The sequence below is a fragment of the Schistocerca nitens genome, chromosome 9 (genome assembly GCF_023898315.1).
Source record: "Schistocerca nitens isolate TAMUIC-IGC-003100 chromosome 9, iqSchNite1.1, whole genome shotgun sequence".
Classification (NCBI taxonomy): domain Eukaryota; kingdom Metazoa; phylum Arthropoda; class Insecta; order Orthoptera; family Acrididae; genus Schistocerca; species Schistocerca nitens.
The window spans coordinates 6,096,313-6,112,813 of record NC_064622.1 but is presented as its reverse complement, the minus strand read 5'-3'; the positions used below and the strand labels follow the sequence as shown (position 1 = coordinate 6,112,813).

Below are 16,501 nucleotides of genomic sequence, written 5' to 3'. Positions count from 1 at the left end.
AAAGGCACCTTACAAGGTGCATCGTGTCCATCGTGCATTGAGATCTTTGGCCCACTTTCTCATTGTCGAATTGCAGTCCTGTCCATTCTCCATCTCTTTGGCGAGGACTTCTTCCTGGATGTGTTTTCCACCGTGCATTATGCAGTGCCGATTTCTGCGTTGACGATGACTGTGGACTTCTTTGCACAGCACAGTAGCCAGTCTGTTGTGGTGGGGCTGCCATGTACCCTGTTGGTTGTAGCCCCGTGACCACACAGGGATCGCTCTGCTGATGCCTGCGCCATTAACTCCCCACGTATGCCGAGGGGTAGATGCCCATCACCCTGCGGCATCGGGACTCCCGGCAAAGACAGTCCTGCCAGGTGGCCTTTGCTGAGGCTGGGTGGCACCTGTGGGGAGAGCCCTTGGTCGGAGTGGGTGGCATCAGGGCGGATGACATGCAATGAAGCTTAGTCCATCATCTCTTGCTGGTGGTGAAACACCAGCAGTCTCTAAGCTATCACGAGCTCAATTCAATGCACAGAAGTATGACCCCAAATCGTTCCCCTCCCTGGCCACACCATGGGAGGAATGTCAGGTTAAGGATGGCAGCAGATCTTATTTGCCCCTGTACCTTGTATGTTCAAGAGCTGATGGGGACCCTTTCATGATGATGAAGCCTCAGTTTTTAGGTGAGCATTTAGAGGACAAGTTTGGGGAGGTGGAGGGCTTGTCCAAAATGAGATCTTGGTCAGTCTTGATCAAAACAGCATCCTCTGCCCAGTCATGGGAGTTACTCGCTTGTGAAAAGCTGGGGGATATTTCTGTAACCATCAAGCTTAAATATGGTCTAGGGTATCATATTTCACAAGGACCTTCTTTTGCAGTCTGACGATGAGCTGCATGCCAATTTAGAGCGGCTAAGTGTACATTTCGTCCGACATGTCCACCAGGGTCCGAAGGATAATCAGGTTGCCACTGGTGCCTTCATCTTGGCCTTTGAGGATGATTCATTGCCCAAGAAAGTCAAGGTGATGGTCTACCGGTGTGATGTAAAGCCCTATATCCCTCCCCTAATGTGGTGCTTTAAGTGCAGGAAGTTCGGCAATATGTCTACTCACTGTACTTCCAGCGTCACATGCCGAGATTGCGAACGCCTATCACATCCCAATACTCCATGTTCCCCGCCTCCCATCTGTGTCAACTGTGGAGAGCACCATTCACCTTGCTCACCTGACTGCAGGATTCTCCAGAAAGAAAGGAAAATCATGGAGTACAAGACCCTGGACAGACTGACCTACACTGAGGCTAAGAGAAAATTTGAACACCTGCATCCTGTGCGTATGACATCATCTTACGCTGCCACTACAACAGTTGTGGCACCATCAGCTCCGCCAACCCAGGTCACCTCTCAAAGCTGGAAGACTACACCTGCCCCCTTGATGGTGGGGGGGCATTTCCCTCCCTGTTGCTCCTGCACCACCTACTTCTGGAGCAACATCCCCCCCCCCCCCCCTCAAATCATCGATTACATCCATCTTCTTCGGCTTCTCTTGCTAGGAAGGGGTCTCTTGGTTCACTCCCTTCCCAGGTTTCTTCTAGTGGGTAAGACAACACCCGCCAGTAGCTGAAGAACCCAAAAGCAGCTGGTCGTGTGGCTTCACGCTCATCCTCAGTCCCGGGGACTGAGCCAGTGAAGTCCTCCCAGCCAGGGAAACCCAAGGAGCAGCGAGAGAAATCCAAAAAGGAAACCCCTAAGACCAAGGAAATTGCGGTGGCACCCACACCACCGCTACCTACAAGCTCTGCGGCTGAGGATGGGGTGGAGATTTTGGTGTCCGCTGAGGAACTAGATCTTGCCAGAGCCTCAGACACAACGGATATTGACTGCTCAGGCAATAAATCGATGACAGCAGGTGACTCTCAGGTGTAAACTGCCTCATCGAATGTTCCACGCCTTCCCAGTCTCACGATGCCATCCTCCAGTGGAATTGCGGCGGTTTTTTCCACAGCCTGGGTGAGCTACGGCAGCTGTTAAGCTTTACACCTGCTCTCTGCATTGCCCGCCAGGAAACCTGGTTTCCAGCAGTGCAGGCCCTGCCCTCCGTAGCTGTAAGGGATATTACAGGAACTGTAGCGACTGTAACCGAGTGTCAGGTGGAGTTTGCGTTTATGTCCTAAACTCGGTCTGTAGTGAATGTGGTCTGTAGTGAACACGTGCCCCTTCAAACCCCTCTTGAAGCTGTGACGGGCAGAATGACGCATGACGTAACTGTCTGCAATGTATATCTTCCTCCACGTGCCGCAGTACCCCTGAATGTATTAGCTGCACTGATTGATCATCTCCCTAAACCTTTCCTACTTCAGGGAGATTTTAATGCCCATAACCCCTCGTGGGGTGGTACCACGCATACTGGCCGATCCAGAGATGTCGAAACTTTACTGATGGAATTCAACCTCTGCCTCTTAAATACTGGGGCCGCCACACATTTCAGTGCGGCTCACGGTAGTTACTCGACCATTGATTTATCCATTTGCAGCCCAGGACTTCTCCCATCGATCCACTGGAGAGCACATGACGTCTTGTGTGTTAGTGACCACTTCCCCATCTTCCTGTCACTGCCCCAGCGTCAGGCACACGGACGCCTGCCCAGACGGGCTTTGAACGAGGCGGACTGGGGAACTTTCACCTCTGCAGTCACCGCTGAATCTCCCCCACACAGCAATATCGATGTGATGGTTGTGAGCAGGTGACTAGCACAATTGTTTCTGCAGCAGAAAATGCAATCCCTCACTCTTTAGGATGCCCGTGGCGTAAGGCAATCCGTTGGTGGTCGCTGGAAGTCGCTCAAGCAATTAAGGAGCGTCGGCAAGCTCTAGAGCGGTATAAGCAGCACCCTTCCCTGGAGCACCTCATAGCCTTCAAACGGCTCCGTGCCCGTATTCGCTACCTTATGAAACAAATGGAAGAAGGAGTGTTGGGAGAGATATGTCTCGATTATTGGGTGCCATACATCACCTTCCCAAGTCTGGGCAAAGGTACAACGTGTTTCTGGTACCAGACCCCAGCAGTTGTTCCCCTATGTGTTAACATAAATGGCGTGTTATCTACTGATGAAAACGCGATTGCCCAGCACTTTGCTGAGCACTGTGCTCGAGCCTCTATGTTGTAGAATTAACCCCCAGCCTTTCGCACTCTCAAACGGAGGCTGGAAGAGAAAGTCCTCTCATTCACTACACACCACAGTGAATCCTATAACACCCCATTTACAGTGGGAGCTCCTCAGTGCCCTTGGACATTGCCCCGACATAGCTTGTGGGCCAGATTGGATCTACAGTCAGATGATTAAACATCTCTCATCTGACTACAAGCGGCATCTCCTTGTCATGTTCAACCGTATCTGGTGTGATGATGTCTTTCCATTGCAGTGGTGGGAGAGCACCATCATTCTGGTGAACAAACCCGATAAAAACTGCTCGATGTGGATAGCTATCGGCCCATCAGCCTCACCGACGTTGTTTGTAAGCTGCTGGAACGTATGGTGTGTCCTGGGTTGGGTCCTGGAGTCACGTGGCCTACTGGCTCCATGTCAGGGCGGCTTCCGCCGGGTTCACTCTACCACTGATAATTGTGAGTCTGCCATCCAAACAGCCTTTTCCAGATGGCAGCACCTGATTGCTGTCTTCTTTGACTTACATAAAGCATACGATGTGACTTGGCTACGTCATATCCTTTCCACATTGTACGAGTGGGGTGTCCGGGGACCACTCCCGATTTTTATCCAAAACTTCCTGTAGCTCTGTACTTTCTGTGTCCAAGTTGGTGTGACTCCCACGGTTCCATCCGTATCCAGGAGAATGGAGTCCCACACGGCTCTGTATTGAGTATCTCTCTATTTTTAGTGGCCATTAACGGTCTAGCAAAGGCTGTCGGGCCCTCCGTCTCACCTTCTCTGTATGCAGACGACTTCTGCATTTGGTACCGCTGCTCCAGTACTGTTTCTGCTGAGCGGCGCCTCCAGGGAGCCATCCACAAGGAGCAGTCGTGGGCTCTAGCCCACAGCTTCCAGTTTTCAGCCGCAAAGTCGTGTGTCGTGCACTTTTGTCGGCATCGTACCGTTCATCCTGAACCCACACTTTACCTTAATGACGATCCACCCACTGTAGTGGAGACGTATCAATTCCTAGGACTGGTTTTCGATGCTCGATTGACTTGGCTCCCTCATCTTCGTCAGCTTAAGCAGAAGTGCTGAAAGCACCTTAATGCCCTCCGTTGCCTGAGCAACACCAATTGTGGTGCAGGTCGTTGTATGCTGCTGCAGCTCTACAGAGCCCTTGTCTAATCCCGAATTGACTATGGGAGTGTGGTTTATGGTTCGGCAGTGCCTTCAGCATTGCATTTACTCGACCCTGTGCACCACTGTGGGGTTCGGTTCGCGACAGCTTTTAGGACGAGTCTGGTGATCAGCGTACTGGTGGAGGCTGGTGTCCCTCAACTGCAGATCAGACGTGCGCAGCTGCTCGCCAGTTACACAGCACACATTCATAGCTCCCCTGAGCATCCGAATTACTGTCTCCTTTTTCTGCCTGCGGCAGCCCATCTCTCACATCGGCGGCCCAGATCGGCGCTAACAATTGTGGTTCGTGTGTGGTCCTTTCTCTCCGAACTTTACCACCTTTACTTGCGGTCCATTCACGTACGCCTCCATGGTGTACGCCTTGGCCGCAGCTTTGTCTGGACTTTGCATGGCCGTAAGGACTCAGTTAACGCCGCTGCTCTCCGCTGTCACTTCCTCTCAATTCTTGATCTGTTCTGGGGCTCTGAAGTGGTTTACATCGACGGCTCACTGGCTGATCGTCACGTAGGCTTCGCATTTGTTCACGGAGGACATGTTGAGCAGCACTCCTTGCCAGTTGGCTGCAGTGTTTTCACTGCAGAGCTAGCGGCCATATCTTGTGCTCTTGAGTACATCCGCTCATGCCCTGGCGAGTCATTTCTCTTGTGTACTGACTCATTGAGCAACCTACAAGCTATCGACCAGTGCTACCCTTGCCACCCCCTGGTAGCGTCCATTCAAGAGTCCATCTATGCCCTGGAAAAGTCCTACCATTTGGTGGTGTTTGTGTGGACCCCAGGACACGTCGGAATCCCCAGCAACGAACTTGCCGACAGGCCGGCTAAACAGGCGATGCGGAAACTGCTTCTGGAGATGGGCATCTCCGAAGCTGACCTGCATTCTGTCTTACACCGCAGGGTTTTCCGTCTTTTGGAGACAGAATGGCATAACAGCACGCTCAACAAACTGCGTGTCATTAAGGAGACTAGGAATGTGTGGAAGTCTTCCATGCAGGCCTCTCGCAGGGAATCAGTTGTCCTTCTGCCGGCTCCGCATTGGCCATACGTGGCTAATGCATGGTTACCTACTCCGTCCCGAGGACCCACCTCAGTGTCGCTGTGGCTCCCAAATGATGGTTGTCCACCTCCTGCTGGACTGCCCACTTTTAGCCGCTCTGCGGCAGACTTTTAACTTTCCCAGCACCCTGCCTTCGGTGTTGGGCAACAATGCCTCCACAGCAGCTTTAGTTTTACAATTTATCCATGAGAGTGGGTTTTATACTTCTATGTATGTTTTAGCGCATGTCCTTTGTCCCTCCGTGTCCTCCACCCTAGTGCTTTTAGGGTGGAGGTCTTAATGTGTTGCAGAGTGGCTGGCTTTCCCTTTTTATTTTCATGGTTGGCCAGCCACTGTAGTCTGCTTTCATGTTTTATTCCCTTCTGTTTCTAGCGTCTCTCTCTTGTTTTCTTGTCCTCTTTTGTTCCTTTTAGTATTTGTTGCCTTCCCTTTGTTCTTGTGGCTTTTCCTTTCTTTCCGTTTTGTGTTATATGTTTCGTCCGTTTTATTCTCACCCTTGCGGCATTGTTTTATTAGGAACAAGGGACCGATGACCTCGTAGTTTGGTCCCTTCTCTCTCTTTAAACCAACCAACCAGCCATCTTTCCAACGACCAGGAGAGAAGGTTCAGAAGACCAGCCTTGCGCATGGAGTTTCAACAAAGCTCACAGTTTGCAGCATTGGGGCCAGAACTGATCATGGCCCCTTGGTGCTTAGATGAGTGGAAGAACTGAACCAGAGACTTTGAAAATTCTGAGAGAAAATAGGCTGTGACTTCCTGGACTAGTGTGATAGGATTGAGAACTGTAGGGTGTCCCTAAATAGGTCAGGTGTGCACTACACATCAGAGTCTGTGCTACCCAAGTAGCTGACAGTGTGTGGGGTGCACTTAAGGATTTTTTGTAATAGGGAGCTCTCCATTCAATCCAGGTAATGACAGCTGTAGGAAACCTGGAAGTATCAGTGCTAGAGGGAAAGAAATGCCTTCCACAGGTGAGAGTATTATAATCATGGTGGTTAACTGTCAGAGCAGTCACAAAAAAATGGTAGAGTTTGATGTGCTCCTGAAAAGCAGTGATGCTCACATAATACAGGGTACACAAAAGCTGATTGAAACCCGAAACCAATAGGAGTGAGATTTAGGGGGGAAATTTAAGTGTATATCAAAAGGATAGGCTAATGGGAAATGGAGCTGGTGTAGTCGCAGTTGACTAGAAACTCAAATCCTGCATGTGAAATTCTGTGGGTAAGACTCAGTATCAGGTGTGGGCATAAAATGGTAATTGGATCCTTTTGTTGCCCACCAGACTCGTCTCTTGATGTAACCAAAAACTTAAAGAAAATGTTAGTTCACTTGTATGTAAGTTCCCCAATCATACTGTAATCATCAATGGAGACTTTAATCATTCAAAAATCAATTGGGAAAATTAGTTTTGTTAGAAAGACACCCCGAGAAACAATATTAAATGCATTCTCTGCAAACTACTTAGAACACGTAGTTTGGAACCCCACTTGAGGTGAAATGTATTGGATCTAATGACAACAAATAAATGTCACCTCTTTGAGGATGTCCACATCAAAACTGGTATCAGTGATCAAGATGCAGTTGTGGCAACAGTGATTTCCAATGTACAAACGGCAACTAAAATGAGCAGGATGTTATATGTGTTCAGCATTTCCTTCTCATCCCGTCTGGTAAGTCTCCCCTGACCTGGGGTTCTGTGCGATTTTTCTGAACTCACTCCACCTCCTAAACTTCCCCAGTCCTTTTCCTTCATCCATCACCCTTCTGCCAGAAGGAGGAGCCACTGGCTCCTAATGCTTTCAGGTTTTAATACCTTTATATGTGTGTTCTCCTGCTGTTGCTTGGTGACTAAGATATTTCATTTCTTGGTGACTAATATTTTTCATTTATCGAATTACTTGATATATAAAATGTCTGTTAAGTAACTCAGATTGATAAAGATACAAAAACAAGCAAATTGGCAAGGGAACAGACTGAAGTGGAATACATAATTGTAATGGAATGGTGGTGAGCAGGATGTCTAGCCAGGCAGATGGTCATTGTTAGATGGTTCAAGGGCATTGACTAGCCACTTGCTGTTTGTTATACTCAGTCCATTCACATTAATGTGACCACTGCCTATGTTCATCATCACTGAGCAGTAACCATTCACAGATGGCAGATTTCAGCACTAGTAGTGGAAGATATATAAAATGTGTCTGGGGGGCAGTTCCGCTTGGGACGCGACAGCGATCGGACGTGTCGGTACTTCCGCGTAGTCGTAGCGCCGCAAGCCGTGTTTATAATAATACTTGGATTGTGACCTGTGATATTCTCAGTGCTTCTTCACTACCGTCGTACACAAGCTTCTTAATTTACTCACAGCGGTCCCGACCGCGCATATAGTGCAGTTATGGCTCCCAGTGTACCACGTAAGAATACCCTGTGTTTTGCTTTTGAGAAATCTTCCAGGAATGTGCAACCGAGTTCTCTAGAAATCCATGACTGGATAGTAGATATTATTGGCATCACATCCGATCAGGTCCACACAGCATATTATGACATGGCAGAATACTGTTTCTTTGTGAAGTTTTTAGACCAGATACAACTGGAGAAAATTTTGATGAATACTGGTGGGAAAGCAGAGTTCCGACATCGTGATCAGTCGGTGAGTACAGTTTCAATAACTAACGCTGACATTGAGTATAAACAAGTGCGAGTGTTCAATTTGCCACCTGAGGTTGAGAATTGTTTTCTTAGAGATGTCCTCGCTAAATACGGTGACATCCGACAGATTAGAAACGAAAAATGGTCGAGCCGTCACAAACTCCAATGTTATAGTGGGGTTCGCTCAGTTGACATGGCCGTTAAAGTAAATATCCCATCCTATATAATGGTTTGTGGTTATAAGGCTCATGTCATTTACGATGGGCAAGTAGGCACTTGTTTTATCTGTAACACGAGTGGCCATTTACGAGAGGATTGCCCACGGCGAGTTGTCGTACTTCGAAACAATCTGCAACAACGACAGAGATTAACATTGGCTGATGTCCTTACTCAAAATCAGACGCCTTCTGTGACTGACTCCCAACCGAGTGCATCTGTGTCAGAGGACAACGATCTCGGTAACAGCACCTTCCCACCCTTGCCTCAAAAACCCGTGGCCGGTCACCCCTTAGCCACCGGTGTTGCATTATCTGTTGGTAACAAACGACGACGTACTATAAGTGACGGTAGTGGTTCCGGCGAACAAGTAGTAAAAAATCAAACCGATGACGCGGAGCCACGGGCCTCCACGCAGGACACGCAGGTGTCGGATGGCTCAGTTACGACCCGCCAAATTCCCATTCAACCGCCCGACGCAGACACTGTCAGTGCGAATGCAGCCGAGTGTTTACAGCAATCCGTTCCGATGCCGCTTGCCGGCTCGCCGCAGGTGGCCAACACACAAGAGGCGGCAGGCAGTCAACTGCAACTCGTAAACACGGCGGATGAAGCACGCGGTGTAGAGCATAACATAAACAGCCGCCACCTCGAAACTGCTTCCAAGCAACAGGAGGACCCGGACAGCTGCATACAAACAGCCAGTGCGGCTCCAAACAAACACAGTGAGCCTACTGAAGCCGCGTCTTCGGACTTGCCGTCACCTGTTCCGAAGCAAGGACTTTCACATACTGCTTACAGCCATGACTCGCCGACTCCGCCGTCTTCAATGACACTTCGGACGCCTTTGCGACGGCAAAATAAAGTTAAACCAAAGGACTCCGTGGCTGGAAGTAACTCAAAAAGTAAAGTCAGCGCAAAAACTGGCACAAAACCTGCGGATGTAGGTTCGAAGTCCGACGGTGAGATGGACTGGGCTTCCTACGCTTCCCATCACCCACAAGTCTCGGACGATCATGAGTCAAGCTTATAAGTTTTTGTCCCTGAACATTAATAGAGTTAGGACAGATTTAAAATTAGCAATGCTACGGCAGTTTATCTATGAGTCCGAAGCTGATATAGTTCTGTTACAGGAAGTGTCTATCCTAAGTTTTCATGTATCAGGATTTGCAACAATCGTAAACACCGTGGCGGACGGGGGTACAGGTACGGCCTTTCTATCACGAGACGGAATCCCAGTGAGCAATATCGAAATGTTGGACTCCGGTAGAGGCATAGCTTGCCAAATTTTTGACGTCACCCTCGTCAATATCTATGCTCCATCTGGAACGACCTTAAAATCAGAAAGAGCTAACTTCTTTAAACAAGACATCATATACTTACTACGCCGCAACCCAACCCAGTTGATAATTAGTGGTGATTTCAACTGTGTGATCCACAGAAAAGACCAATCGCCAAACTTTAATTACTGTAGGGAACTACATGATCTGGTGCGTCACCTGCAGCTGAAGGATGCGTGGGAACTAAAATTTCCTACCCTGGTAAAGTACACGTACCTGACCACCACCGCATGTAGCCGTCTAGACCGTTTGTACATCTCTGAGAACATTTGCCAACATGTTCTGGACGCCGATGTCATTCCGGCTAGCTTCTCCGACCACTGCGCCCTCTGTGTCACGATAAATCTGGACAAACAGCATACTAAATGGCATAGGATTCCGTGGAGCCTAAATGTTTCTATTCTCGCCGATGCCTTGCTACAAGATGTCATCTCCACGACATGGGCGGATTGTCTCAAGCAATGCTGCAGATATCCGAGCAAGATAGCCTGGTGGAATGCTGTGGTCAAACGGAAAATGCGATTATCTTTAAGAAACTACAGTTGGCAACGGGCGCAAGATGTCAAACGCACGATTGATTTTTACCAAACAGTACTGCGAGAGTTGTATGCGACTACGACACCAACCAACACACAGCTGACGACCATCAAACAAATAAAGGCGAAGCTTATAGGCATAAAGCGAACGCAGCTTGAAGGACTGAAGATCAGATCTAAAGCAAAATCGCTTCAAGAGGACGAACTTGCGTCGCTGTATCACCTCATAAAACATCGTGCCCATCGCAAGCGAGCTTTTATCGGGGAGCTGGACACAGATGATGGACTCCGTTTGACCCGACAGAGTGATATTCTTACTGCAGTTTACCGGTACTTCACGGATCTATACTCACAAGGCGATACATATGGTGATGACGGCGGCGATATCGTGAGTGCTCTGCCCACCGTAGTCACGCCTGCGGACAACTTGGCGGTCGTACACGATTTTGCTCCAGACGAAGTCCTTGAACTGATTTCTGGCTCGCCATCAAATAAATCCCCTGGCCCTGATGGTTTGCCACGGGAATTTTATGTGCGCTTCTGGCCCATAATCGGACACGCATTTACAGATGTTCTCAATGAAGTGATGCGAGGGAGTGACGTGCCGGCCGAAATGAAGGAAGGCCGAATTGTATTGATACCAAAAAGCAAACACCGAAAAACCTTAGATAACTTCCGACCTATTACTTTACTCAATTTTGATTACAAAACCTTCGCCAGAGCACTCAACAGCAGACTGTCTCCGTTAATGAAGCAAGTGATTCACAACCATCAATCATGCATCCCTGGTCGCACAATTATGACGCCCCTTTCGGAATATAGAGATGTAATAGCCATAGCGTCAGTCACTAACGTGAATCTCGCATTGCTGTTTATCGACTTTTGCAAGGCTTTTGATCGCGTCCGCCACGAGTACCTCCTACAGCTACTGCAGCGGTGTGGTTTTGAGCAACGGGTTATAAAGGTCGTGCAACATTTCGTCACGGGCATTACAACCAGAATCAGCGTAAATGGACAGCTTACTCAACCCATCGAGGTCCAAAGAGGAGTGCCGCAGGGGAGCCCTCTCTTCATGATGTTATTTGTTTTATCGCTCGAGCCGCTCTTAATCTCTATTCATGACAAACTTGCAGGCCTTTCGATCGCCGGGACGTCCTTCGTGGTTCGTGCTTACGCCGACGACGTCGGAGTGTTATTGCGCAACGACGGAGACGTATCAACCCTCAAGACTGCGGTAGACGAGTACTGTCGTGCTTCCGGTGCTAAAATCAACGCCGGTAAATGCACCTTTGTCAACATTCGAGGATTCGACGCAGTTATTATACCTTGGGCGAAGCGTGTCGAAAACCACACCACTCTGGGGATGATTATCGACAAATGCCCGCTAAAAATGAATGCAAAAAATTGGAAGCAGGTCACCAATAAAATGCAAGGTGCCATCTATGAAAACAATTGGCGGTCTGTTAACATTCTCCAACGCATACGACTCCTCAGTAGTTATATATTCAGTAAAGCGTACTATATGGCCCAACTATTTCCAGTCCCCAAGATGCAGGCCAAACACGTGATGAAACTCTCTAATAGATTTATCTGGCAAGGGCATCTGTTCAAAGTGAAATACACCTCGCTGACGTCTTCTAGACAGGCCGGCGGACTAAACATGCCTGACATAAACCGAAAGTGTACTGCGTTATATATTAAACGAATCACCCATTTGTTGGACAAGGAACCTCTCAGCGTAACCAGTTGGCTCTTCCGAACCTTACAACCCACCGATACGCATCCACCCATTGATGTAGGTAAAATACATTACAAATTACGACATGTCAAGCAGTTTTTTCTTGAAGTAAGCTATATTGATGGACATTATTTCACGCAGGATTTACCGACTACGCACCTGTTATTAAAAAGATGGACATCTCCAATAGTCCGGAATCCCATTGAACTTAAATACCCGGGTGTTCATTGGAAGGCAGTTTGGGACAACATAAGTTTAACCGTCCACACTGCTGAAGTGGCGTCCACATGGTATAAAGTGGTAAACGATGTTATACCCACTAATGAAAGGTTGCATAGAATCGGTTTAAGTGACAGTGATAAATGCGTCCGCTGTGGCCTGGTCGACACCTTACGCCATCGCTTCACTTGTGGCGGTCATCTCATTAACTGGAAATGGGTGCAGCAGAGGCTGGGCCTGATTACCCGCAGCAGCCCAGCCGGCCACTGCACCGACGTCCTGCTCTGGCCGGACACGAAACATTTTCCCGCTACCAAGAACAACACCGTGATGTGGATGTTAGGACAGTTTGTGACATATAACATCATCCACAATAGTGAAGATAATCTCATTACTTTCGAGGCTTACATGAGAACGGCACGCTGGAAGATGAAACGTTACCCAAATTTCAGGAAGATGTTTGCTAACATGTTAGACATAATTTTTGAAAAACAAGGCGTAGGGTAATTCTCGATGCCGGTAAGGACACAAATCACATGCAAGACTGTGTAGCGAACAAAATACACAACGAGTAAGGGGTTATACCAGTTCCTAGGACTACTCCCGACTTCTCAATGGTGTTATTAACTTCATTATGACGTTTTCATAAATTTATGTTCCTGTGCATCACTTGTTATCCGTTTGTGTGCTCCAAATGACTTTGAGTTTGGACGGTTATGAATCAAATGACAGAACTGTCATTCCAGTTAAGACAATCAATTATATATATGTTTGCGTTCGGATCTATGTCTCTGTCTGGACTGAAGAGGCTATTGTCAGTTTACTATTATGTTCTACTTTGTAAGCTTACAAATGACACTATATTGAAATGTGTTCTTCAGTCTCTTGTAGTATACAATTTGTGTTGAATCAGTTCCAGCACTTCAATATTTTGTTTTGTGCTTATGTAGATATATGTTTGTTTTAATAAAGGAAAAAAAGATAAAAAAAAAAAAAAACTGCTGTTCATCAGCGATGAAGGCTGGAATTTGCATCTCGGTAATGCAACTGGATGTCCACTGAGTGGCAACATGTAGACTTTTCAGATGAATCATGTTTTAAGCTCTATTGGACATACGGCCATTGGCATATATGATGTGAAACATCTGAAATCAAATACCCCGCAAAACTCATCAAAAGGTTCCAGGTTACAGGAGGAAGTGTTATGGTCTGGAGAATGTTTTCATGGCATTCCCTGTGTGATCTCATCATTCCGGGAGGCACAGGGGATCAACACAAGTATGCATCTATCTTTGGGGACCGTTTCCACCCGTACGTGCTGTTTGTTTTTCCTTGCCTCAACGGAATCTACCAGTGGGACAATGCAACGTGTCACAACAGCTCACAGTATACAAGTGTGGTTCAAACCCTCTGGATTTAAACTCAATTGTGAATTTGTAGGACCATCTCAATCGAGCTGTTCGCACCAGGGATCCTCGACCAAGAAACCTAGTGGAGCTGGCAACAGTACTGGGATTGGCATGCCTCCACATCCCTGACAGTACCATCCAGAACCTCATTGACTCTCTTTCTGCATGTCTCGCAGCAGTCTGCACTGTGAAAGGTAGTTATTCGACCTTTTAACAAGTGGTCACATTAATGTGACTGGACAATGTATTCGAGCTGATGGTCATGCGTGATACAGCCACCCACTGAGGAGACTCTAAAAATGACAAACCCAGCACTGCTCAGGTATTCATATTGCCAGTTTTTATATTAGAAGCAAAAACAAAAAGAGAACTGTGTTTGTTGTCAAGTATCAAGTATTGAAAAAAAGTCATTTCCTTGTATTCATGAAAACGTGTTTGAAATTATGAAACAGTCACACAATGAAATATGCATTATGTACAAACATATAAGTACAGTATCCGAATTAAGAAACGTGATTCCAGACAGTTTCTGTACCCAGACAGTTTCTGTATGCTGGGTGCAGCTGCATCATGTGTGTATAATGTGATTTTGGAAAGGCCTCTATAACAATGCCTTTTCATAGATCTATAGATGGCTGTTGTTTTCACCTGCAGCCATTTGCACTTCTCAGTTGAATTTTTTCAAAAACACTACCAGGTGCAGGGATTTCTTAAGTTGATTGAACTATATGAGTGTCATAGTGGTAAAGAATAAATGTATTAAAACTTCTTGCATGATATGGTATTTTTTTCATGTAGCTCTTGAACTGTGTGTTGTAGAATGATTCAGTTACATAATGTGGATATTGTCAGTGAAATTTATTGTGAATAGAGATAGTAGCAAAGAAGTAGTAATTTAAATGTCGCGCATGATGTGACAGTTTTTCATGCATCTCAGTTTTTATAACATCATATCTCCTGGTCTATGTTTCATCCAGTGATATAATTTTGGAGGTACATTCAGTGGCATATGTGAATACTGTTTGCAAAATGTGTTCTGAATAGAGTTAGTAGAAAAGAAGTAATAAATTTAAATGTCATGCATGACATGGGAGCATTTCACCCATCTCAGTGTTTATGACATCATATCTCCAGAACTGTGTGGTATCATGATATACTTTTATAGCTGCATTTAGCAGCTTATGTGGATCAGCCTATGAAGTTTACTGTGACTGCAGTTGTAGCAAAGAAGTAATACATTTAAACATCACACATGATGTGGCAGTTTTTCATGCATCTCATTCTTTATGACTTAATGTCTCCTTAACTATAATAGGTAAGTAATGATTGTTGCCTGATAGTGAGGGTACGTGTAGCAAAATGTGATTGAAATCTGTCCCATGGTTTCACACACATGCACGCATACATTTTTTTATGTATGGATGGATAACCAAATTACACATTTTTAAGTACTTCATCACATTATATTGAGCAAAGTTTTAATGAACTTCATTGCAAGTAGAGAAAAAATTAATGCTGAGGACAGAAAGTGCAGTTTCTGTAAAAAAAAAAAAAAAAAAAAAAAAAATAGTTTTGTTAGTGTGAGTCTATTAATTACTTCAAGTTTTTTAAACTTATTGTAGGACATTGCACTCTCCTGGTGATAGTACTAAATCAATATTACATTGTACTTTATTTTTATTTTGATAATATCCTGATTAGAGAAATGTAGTATGCACTGTTTTTTTTATAGAAGCTGCTTAGTGAATCTGTTGTTTTTTTTCCAACAAAATTCCTTATGGTTTTATTTTACAGATGATGACATTGCTCAGAAAATGAAAAATTTGTCGTTAGACACTATAAATATACCAGTTCGCCCTAACATTCTTGAAGGAGGTTCAAAGGGTAGGAAAACAATGGTCGACACAAATCATTTTAGACTAATCCTCAGTAAATTGAAGAACGAGATTGTCATGCATTATGATGTGGCAATCAGTCCTGACCGCCCTAAACGTCTATTCAGGTAAGAACATTTAATATTTCTTCTGAAACAATAGTAATGTGGTATTAATTTAACACATCTGGATGTTAGACATATCGGAATTCATTTTCATTTACTACTAATGCTTTTGACAACATCAGAATTCATTTCCAGTTGCTACAACTGCTCTTGGGAATGTTTCGATATATGGATCCCTGACATTGTTTGGTCTGTGTGGCCTCTACTTCCTTTCTGACCTTCCCAAGTGAATCTCTTTCTCTCTAAGGAAGAGTTAAGTTCCAAAAGCTGGGCTAGCTTTTGGTTCCTTTATGTGTAATAAAGGAAAGGCACCACTCACCAATAGCTGACTGGTGTGTGGCACATAGAAACATGCAACAGAAAACATTTTTCACACTAGCTTTTGAGTTCTTACCCTTACTTTACTCTCGCTTTGCACTTTAGCCAAAGTTTATAGACACACACACACACACACACACACACACACACACACACACACACACACAGAAAACCAAACGCAAAAACTTGGGGGTTGAGTATTCAATATTGGGAGCAGCTGCCTTGGTAGATTTGGGGGGGGGGGGGGAGGGGGGAGGGAAGGATGCATGAGGTAAGGAGAGGTATTGGGACAGTATAAGGCAGGTGTGTCAAAAGGTAACTCAGCTGCTGCACAGCAAGACGAAAGACGAAAGTAGTGCAGAGGGTATGTCATATAAGTGATAGAGAGAGAGAGAGAGAGAGAGAGAGAGAGAGAGAGAGAGAGAGAGAGTGGAGAAGAATAGGAAAGAAGAAAAAGTGGAGATGAGGGGGGAGACGAGGGAAGAGAGACAGGGAGAGAGGGTTGAAAAGGGGGGGGAGGGGGGGGAGAGAGAGAGAGAGAGAGAGAGAGAGAGAGAGAGCATGCCCACATAGTGTAGAGTACACAGTATGGATAGGGGGAAGAGTGGTGTGGGCAGAAGAGAGAAGGGAGCAGCTAAGGTGAGGCAGCGGGTGGTGAGTTAGTGGAGGTTTAGGCCAAGGGC

The 16,501-nt window shown here is 46.2% G+C and overlaps 1 protein-coding gene across 2 annotated transcripts in view; it reads left to right on the top strand.

Moving 5' to 3' along the window:
* Positions 1-16,501, top strand: part of LOC126202889 (protein argonaute-2-like) — a 333,247-nt gene that overhangs the window by 59,072 nt on the left and 257,674 nt on the right. For both annotated transcript variants that reach the window (XM_049936951.1, XM_049936952.1), the window contains exon 5: positions 15,296-15,503. In XM_049936951.1, the coding sequence (XP_049792908.1) occupies positions 15,296-15,503 (208 nt within the window). The remainder of the gene's footprint in view (positions 1-15,295; positions 15,504-16,501) is intronic.